General features: G+C 45.3%; 1 protein-coding gene and 1 pseudogene across 2 annotated transcripts; one reads left to right on the forward strand and one right to left on the reverse strand.

The window, feature by feature from the left end:
- Nucleotides 1-356: 356 nt before the first annotated feature.
- LOC117891392 lies at nt 357-1,119 on the forward strand (annotated as a pseudogene).
- A 6,095-nt stretch (nt 1,120-7,214) lies between these two features.
- Nucleotides 7,215-8,350, reverse strand: LOC117890098 (thioredoxin domain-containing protein 9-like). Of its 2 annotated transcripts, XM_034795987.1 has the most exons (3): nt 8,093-8,350; nt 7,630-8,032; nt 7,218-7,578 (listed from the first exon to the last, which is right to left on the reverse strand). In XM_034795987.1, exons 1-3 carry the CDS (start codon nt 8,267-8,269, stop codon nt 7,559-7,561), a joined length of 600 nt encoding a protein of 199 aa, XP_034651878.1. In that variant the 5' UTR covers nt 8,270-8,350; the 3' UTR covers nt 7,218-7,558. The 2 variants fall into 2 exon arrangements, with proteins under 2 accessions (XP_034651057.1, XP_034651878.1); XM_034795166.1 differs by having other exon boundaries at nt 7,215-8,032.
- Nucleotides 8,351-8,921: the final 571 nt, after the last annotated feature.

The raw sequence follows: 8,921 nt of genomic DNA on the forward strand, positions 1-8,921 counted from the left end.
CAATGTTCTCTTCGGAGCTGTCTATGTTTGTGCATCAAACAAAGGAATATTTGAATATAGTTTCCAGCGTCCAGGGCTCTTTCCTGTTATATGTACATCATTGCTGAGTTTTCGGGGTTGCAGTAATACAAAAATATCGAAAAGAGAGCACAGAGTAGGCCATGAAAAAGATTCGAAATTGTATCATATAGTAGGCCAAATGGTTTTAGATTTTAACATATTTTATGACTACAAAGATTCTAGTGGAAAACACGTCAGGCGAGTTGAATCGTTCCAAGTCAAACATCAGATACCTGGTCAATGCGGACTCATCTCTGCGACCAACCAATTTCGCTGTAGCGATTAAATATCAAAAAAATAATAATAGCCATCGGCTCGATATCATTTTAAAGCCAAAATGGACACACCACCAGAGGGTAATGACGTCGACACATCAGGACAGGAGGCCTGGCCAGCTGGCTTGAATTCGACAGAGCGTAAGCAGCATTTGCGGAATACTGTTCAAGCGCTATTTCAAAGCTTTGAAATAGAGGAGCAGTACTACCAGGATAGGCTAAATATGGAGAAGGATTACGAGCTGAGGCGTCACCCTATATTGGAAAAGCGCAAGCAAATCGTCAGCGGGACAGTGGACCCCGCTGGACAGATGCGAAACTGGCAAGAGGCAAAGAAACGTAAAGTAAATGTCGAGAGCTGCACGAAGGGCATACCCAGATTCTGGCTGATTTCCTTCGGTAATACCTCCATGCTGTCGGAATGGGTAGAACCACACGACCAAGCAGCACTCCACAAGCTGACAGATGTGCCAGTGGTACACCAAGACAACATATCCTTCACATTACACTTCCATTTCGATGAGAATCAATTCTTTCGGAACACTGTCCTTACGAAGCGCTTCATCGTAGACTCCAGTGTGTACCCCGATCAGCCATTACCGGTCTTTTCTGTACAAAGCGTTATCCAAAGCGTGGGATGCCAAATTGCCTGGTAGAAGAATATGAACCTAACCGTCGAGACCAACGAGAAGAAGCAGAATCAAAGCTAATCCGCAGCTGTACAAAAATTATAAATTAAACCTAAACAAAAATGCCTTATGCCGTTTGTAATTGAATAAATAGCGAGCGAGTTAGTGTGCAAAACAGGAAAATAATGGACTGGGATGTATATTTATTTGTTGCTTTTTCCACAAAAATATGTTCATATAATATGAAGAAACTCTGGAACTTTCACAAGAAACTATCGTTTTGGGAGGAGCTCTTCAAATCGCCTCGGGGCTGGTTTTTTTAATTGGCTGAAGATACGATATTGCCACCTAGCGGCGACTTCACAACATTCTAATTGGAATTGAATACGTTCCAGTCTGTTACCTCCTACTGGCCACCTAGCGGCGAGTGGCCAAGGCAGCGAGCAATGGAACGTGAAATATTTTTGTTTTCTTCCTTTGCATATGTGAAATCTGCACCAGCTGCATGGCATTTTCTTGGCCATTAGCTTGCCAATGGCCGAGATATTTCCACCCCCCCCTCCTAGACGCTTGTGTGTGTGTAATGTTTGGTAATTTTACACCCGTGTGTGCATGTGTGTGTGAGTGTGGGTGAGTGCTCGGGCAAAAACCTATTTAGATGACGAATCACAGAAATTTGGCCTCATCAATGTCCTGCCCCGCGAATCACAACTCATGCGGCCTCGTGGTGCGTGCGTGTGTGTGCCTTTCAGTGTATTACATTTCAGGGGTTTCGTTTTTTTTATACATGTATTTTTTTCTTGGTGTATACCCTTCCAGAGGGTATTAAGACTATGCCCAGAAGTTTGTGTTGTACATACATTTATTGGTGTTCTTTTTATATCGTTGAAGTATTTACTCAGGGATGATTTTGTTTATTTTTAGGTTCTAGGAAGATTCGTCTAGTATTTAATAGTACTTCGGAAAGTTCTTCTAGCTTTGTTGTACTTTATTGTGAGGCTTGGGAAGTAAGGAAGGCTGAATTCTGGAAATCTACTGAATAGGTCCTAAATCGCACACCATAGATCACATAATGCTTCCAACATGTTTCTTATTGAATTTATGGAAAATTGCATGGAGTGTAGAATATAGAGGTTAATGCATATTCGATAGTTAATTCGTTGTTTATGCATCTGTCAGGGTATCAAAAGCTTCGGCATTTCGTGTTTCATTTTTGTTTTTTTGCAATTTCTTTTTCCCCGTCATCGTGGTTCATTTTTGGCAATCACAGGCGGCCGCAAAAAGCTGTCAGGAGACATTGTCATCATCCAGCGACCGAGTCACACACACAGATGGGTAGGGGTAGGCGTAGTGGTAGGGGTTGTGGGTGTGGGTGGCCGACTGGGAAATCCACCCACCTGGTCACGTCTTCTCATGTGCGTGAAACGACAATACATGTGTCCGTAATCGACTTCGTACTTCGCTGGCTTTTGCCACTGCCACTGCCACTGCCACTTCTTCTCCTTCTGCCGCACACTCACTCTTCGTCCGACTGCCATTCCACACAGACCTCAACCTCCCCCCAGCAGCCACTTCCTCTACTGCAAACATATGTATGTATGTAAATGTATATCCATCTTGGGCCTGAGCCTAGGAAATAGTGTAATAAAGGACAGCTGAAGCTCAATCTGAGGCCTGGCCTGGTCCTTGGGATTAGCGAATTCCGTTGCCATTTTTTTTTCACACACCACAAACCGAGTTGGACACCTCTCAACCACCCACACCACCCCACCCCACCCCACCCCACCCATCTACCCAAACCACCACCCACATGTGTGTGTAAGTGTGGCAAAAGACAGAACAGAACAGAACAGAAAAAAAAACAATCACGAACAGATTTATCGCGTTCATATTCTGCCTGATGCGATATGTGCCCAAGAGGGTGGTCTGAGGGGCGGAATGTGGGAGAAAAAAATGAGTCCAACTCCCCCCACATAGCACCACTTCTTGTGTGCCCCATGCCTGCCCTCCCTCCCAGTGGGTGAAGACCACAAAATGGGATTACATTACTCAAAGAAATTTATTTTGACAGAACTAATATTTTGTCCCAGAGATCAGCCCTGGCCTGGTGACTGGTCTCTGGTCTCTGGTCCTGATGTGGCCGCCTGCTCTGGACTGGTTCGAGCTCTGATTGCGTCCTTAGAGAAGAAACAACAGGAGGAGTGGGAGAAGTAGTAGGCGGAGGCTGTGGCTGAGGCCGAGCAGGAGGCACAAGTTGGGGTTGCGGTTTGGAGCAAATGCGAGGGTGGGGCCTTCGCTTCTGTGATCTGTGGGTTTTACGAAAATTAAACGAATATGTTGAAGGCATGTCAGTAAATTTCAGGATCTTAAGATCCTAGTCCGAGTGTCCGCTCTCTTATGGGAAATTTCTATAGCCAGCAGACGTCATTTGACATCATTCTATGAATGTGCTTTGGTGGATCTTTGGGACAGTTCTTTTTGCTTTTTTGCTTAAATCTGCAAACGGCTGAAGTTCGGATCATAATCCTCCGGTGGGATCATCTCTGGTCAGAGCTTCATTTCGCAGCTATAGAGTTTGATCCACTCAAAGAAGCCGAGCGAATATTTAGATTCAATTCTTTGCGCTTTCATTTGGTTTATATTTATTTGGGTTAGATTGGCCAGGAGACTGGGGACTGGGCTTATGGCAGCTGGGGTAGATCGAAATGGCAGCCAATTTCCGAGTCCTGACTTGATAAACGCCAAAACGAATTTGGGGTTTTTGCTGTTGTGGTTGGGAGGCGGAGGGCTGGAGCCTTATTTGCATGGATACCCCAAGAATATTTATGTACATATTTATGTATGTATGTAAATGTAGCTGGGCATATCCTTTGGCGTTGTCCTGTCCGTTTCGAAGACCACTTTTAACTTTCTTTTTTTTCATTTTTGTATTTTGTTGCTATTTGCATTGCGACTGCGTGTGGTCCATGTGTGAGTGTATGGCATGTGTGTGTTGTGTATGTGTGTGTGTGTGTGTGTTGGCGGGACTTTTCTTGCTTTATTTTTCCAACAGTAGAAAACTTTTCTTTGATGCAATATGTACAAACGACCCCGGGACCAGCTAACGGCCACCAAAAAGGACCAAAATGCGAATAGATGTTGGTCCCCCGCCATACCCCACCATACCCCTCTCTCTACATGTGTGTGTGTGTGCTCCAACGTGCCCAACCATCCACCCAGCCACCCACCACACCCCTCGTCATTCGCGTCCACGACTCGACGACGACTCTGCTCGACCCTCACGTACGAACTTTGGCCATAACAACAACTGTGGCCATTACGATGCTGTGGCACACACATGTAGCGTCGGCAGCGGCGGGTCCCTTGGTCCTTTTGGACATTCCGTGCAGAGGCTCAACCGTTAGCAACCGCCTGCTACCTTGCTCGACCAACCCCCACCAACCCGCCAACCCACCACCACCGCCACAAACGCTGGCAGCATCAGCAGAAGCAGCAGCAGCCGCCATCAAAAAAGGCTTTCAATGGTAGACGAGGGCCTGCCCAGCCCAGCCCAGCCCAGCCCACTCCATCCCATTCCACCCACTGCCACCACTCCAGCCAGCCACTGCTCGACCAGCTCTGTGTCCGTGTCCCCGTCCATGTCCTCTCCTTGTCCTGTTGTCCGTTCCGTTGCCATGTCGGACAGCAATGGCGATATTTGCTTTCCCTTTGCTGGCGCTTTCCGCCATGCAACGAAATGAAACAAGTGGGCAAATGCTGAGCACGATGTAACGACCAAGGGATACTGCTTACCAAAATATATATCTTCTAGCTATCAGCATTACTTTTAGGCATTTAAGGGTTAGGTAAGTAAAGTTTGAATGTAATTTTACTGGATATTATACGGAAATACTATCATTTAGATGGATTTATATTTTTAAACCAAATAATATCCACAACTAACTCGTTTTCTCTTCTTCAATCACTAATAAAAACATGCCTTCGCGTAGTTAGTTTTATTTTCTTGTATTTAATCTTTCAATTGTGTTTAGCTCGAATTTTCTTCGAAGTTTTTAGTTATTTATTATTTTAATTTAATTTATTTTTTCTGCATACCTGCATATAAATATTATAATACTTCCAATTTATTACCTTTAGAACCCATGAACCCATATACACTTCTTTATTATGCCAGTGCAGGGTAGATGCGAAATGAAAGGCATGGCAAAACAGTGTGTGGATGAGCGGGGGAGGGGCGGAGGAAATGGAAAGACGACCGACGGTCGACAGTGAACGGTGGACTGTCCTCCCAGTCACCTCACCCTCTCCTCCTTGACTGTGTGTGTGCGTCCGTGAAAGGTGGAAGGGGGGTGGGTGGGTGGTTGGGTGTTTAGTATGTCCTGTCCTCGCCGCATGTGCGGGGTGGATTTTTCGCCATTATTGTAACAATTTTGATCAATGGCCCTATTTTTGGGGGACGCTGTCCGCCAACCCAAAAGCGACTTGCAGGACTACAATCATTCGAGGATTCGCATGGTGTATCCATTGGACTTGGTTCGGTTTCGGGTTTTTGGTTTCGGTATCGGCATCGGCATCGGCATCGGGTCCCGGGTTTGTCCTTCCACTCCTTCAGTGGGCCCTGCTGGCCTTGCTGCTCGCTCTGGCACTTTTAATAAATAAATAAAAGTACACAAAAGCGTATTTATTGTATAATTTTCTTCGCTTTTTTCACTACTATTTTTATGACCGACAAATCAAGTAAATTAACAAGAATTTTGCGAAGATTTTGCTATGCCAATTGGTTGCCAATTTTATGAAAATTTGATCGAATATTTTAGTATTGGTCTTGGAAAATATTAATATAAAATATCCGAAATTAATTTAGCTCATTGAAATCTTAATTGAATTCAGCCTTCTGCCTCTTGTGTAAATTCTATAGAGCATCCATCTAGTCGCATCCCATGAAGGTCTTCCCTCTAGTAGCAACTTCTTCGTGGCTTTATTTTTCATGTTTTCTTTTTTATTATTTTATATTTTAATATTTATTTTTGCTGCGTCTGCTACTTTTTGCCTAGGGAGTGGGTGCTGGGTGGCACAACGACGCGTGACTGTTATTATTTGTGCTTTGGCCTTATGACCACACTCGCACATGGAGACTAGACCTCTCACCACTGCCCGCCTCCCCAAATGGCCACCCCCCTGTGCCACACTGCCACTCCCCCGTCCGGGTGGGGTGGCACATATGTGCGACCACAGGCCATGACAACATTTTGGGCTAATCGAAGTTAACCCTTGGCTGCCAGTCCACGTCCACGTCCACGACCATGTGTGCCTCATCCTTTGCCTTGGCTTTGGCAATTTTTTATGCATGGCTCCCGTTTGCCATTCAATTCGTTTCGATTCCTTTTCGATGTCTCTCCTTTGTTGTTGCTGCTACCCATTAAATTTACGACACAAAACGCAGTCGAGCAAACAAACAAACAGACAAACAAACAAACAGACACACAGACGGACGGACAGACAGACGGACAGAGAAAAACAAATCGCCGCGTAGGCAAACAAACAAACCGAAAGGGCAAACATTTTTATAAAGTCGCCAACGATGCCAATGAGTGGAGGCAGAAGAAAGTATATAAAGGAGGCAGCTGTAGCCCCACCCATCCCACCCCCACAAAGGCGGCAAAGAAAATAAAAGAGTTGCTGGGGTTCGCAAAGGGGAGGGGAGGGAGCGGCGCGGTGCGGCGCGGCGCTTGTTGGAGCATCTCTAAAATGGAGGCAACTGGAACTGAGACTGAAACTTGGGACTGGGCCACATGTTTGTGGACATTTATGCAAACTTTTTCCATAATTTTTGTTCTGCTTGGGTGATGTGTGGGGGGAGGGGCAGGAGCAGGGCTTGGGTCCAGTTAGGGATACTTTTCCTATTTGACAAAGGAGTGTGCGTGTGTGTGTGTGTATATGTGGGGTTTGAGTGTGTCTATTTGGTGACTTTTACTCAAATTTGATTTGGATTCGATTTTGGGTTTATTGTGGAGAGTGTGAGAAGGGTAATCAGGGGGCGGAACGAGGTTGTGATTGTGACAAGGGGAATATTATATTATATTTATAGAATATTTTAGAGACACGAATATAGTTATATTTGAAGTAGAAAGAGAGTTCAATAAAACAAAAATAAGTGCAGCAAAATGCACTAAATAATTACTGGAATTATGCTTCTCATAAAGAAATTTATCAGACAATTTTCTTTGATATTTCCCCTGAATTTCCTCTCTTTATTTAGGTTTCTATTATTCTTTTACATGAACAATTTCAGAGCGTGTTGCGCCACTCTGGGCTGGGTGCAAGTGACTAGCATAAAACATGTTGAAATTATGCCAAACAGTGTCAAATTGTTGACTGAATTAGCCACTCAAAAGTTGTGGGAATGTGCGGAGCTGGGAGTGCTGGAAATGAGCGATTTAGTAGTGCGTGTGAGTGGCTATAACCCATAAATAAATGACTGTTAAAATGATGACTGATTGGATTAGATACCTGTTCTAGTTGCTGTTGTATCTCTGAGTTTGTGTCTTTTTGTGTGTGTTGCTGGGAGCTTCATAGCTTCTTGGATGACTTCAATCAGTCATCCAACTCGATGTCAGAGTCATCGAAATTGTTGCCATCACGAATTGTCTTCTGTGGCTGGTTGAGGTATGGCTTGCGTTTTCCTTCTGGCGGCTGCATCAGATCGCCGTCGTAGTCAATGGCCCCCGACTGGCTGATGCGCCACTCGAGCATCTCAGTGGAGAAGTCATCACAGTTGCCCAGATCGGTAAAGCCCACAATAAAGTCCTTTACCTTGCTGTCCTTCACCAGGGCAATGGTGGGCATTGCCTCGATACGCAGGCGGTGAGTCAGGAAGGGCGACTTGTCGGCGTTCAACTTGCAGAACTTGGTCTCCACGTGCTTCGAGGCCAATATCTTCAGGTGCATGTCCACAATGCGGCAGCGCTCGTTGCCGTCGCAATAGAAGTGTAGAACGATATTGTTTGACTTCTTGGACGTCTCAAAGAACTCTTTCTCGCCAGCCAGCTCCGTGTAGGTGCCGTGACCCTGCGCAAACAATTGACTCTATCTCCATCGGTTACCCCCTGCCACAGCCGCACTACTCACACATTTGAGCCACTCTTGCTTCTTGTTGTTCAGCTCCCGCATTTCGCGCAAACGCTGCTCGCGCAACACCTTCAGGTCATCACAGTCGAGGTTGTCCAGGTGGTCCAGCTGCTGGTCCAGCTCCATCTCGATCTGCTTGGCCGTATTGAGCAAATGATGCTGCAAAGGACTTGCCATGGCTGCTGACAACAACAAAAAATTCCGAATTTATCTCAAACTTATTCAAGCGCTGGCTTGTTGAACTGAATACGCCGTAAAGTATTGTGACTAAAGATTGACAGAGTGCTTGATCGATAGCAAATCAAGATCTACTTTTACTGGAAAGGCTTTAATGAAGCTAACGGCAATGAAAATTTGAATTTGTGCACAAGTGTTTCTCGTTCTTGACATCCTAATTACCAGATAAGTAAACCCTTTAGCTTCAGCTTCTTCCACCTACCAACCAGCATAAAAATACCCCAGCCTAGCCCCTACCTTTGGGCGACTCATCAATGAACCAAGATCGCCAAAGAACAGATGTGGCCAGCTGTATAAAAAACGAGAACAAAACAAATGAAAACAAATAAAAATGGCCCAACAAGGTGCAAATTAAATGAATTTGTGGTTGGCGACACTGACGGGAGTGTCCCATGCCCGCATAGGGGGTACAGGGGGAGTCCGAGGTAGAGCGACGAAGGGGACGAGCACACATATTGGATAGGGAAAAATACGCAGATGTCTTCAAAAGCGACTTTTTCATATTAAACACACACGCACACACACATGCAGACGAATGAGCCGACCAAGCGAGTCCTGTTCGTCGCCATCCTATCTGTCCATTTGTAGGTGA

The sequence above is a fragment of the Drosophila subobscura genome, chromosome A (assembly GCF_008121235.1).
Source record: "Drosophila subobscura isolate 14011-0131.10 chromosome A, UCBerk_Dsub_1.0, whole genome shotgun sequence".
NCBI lineage: Eukaryota > Metazoa > Arthropoda > Insecta > Diptera > Drosophilidae > Drosophila > Drosophila subobscura.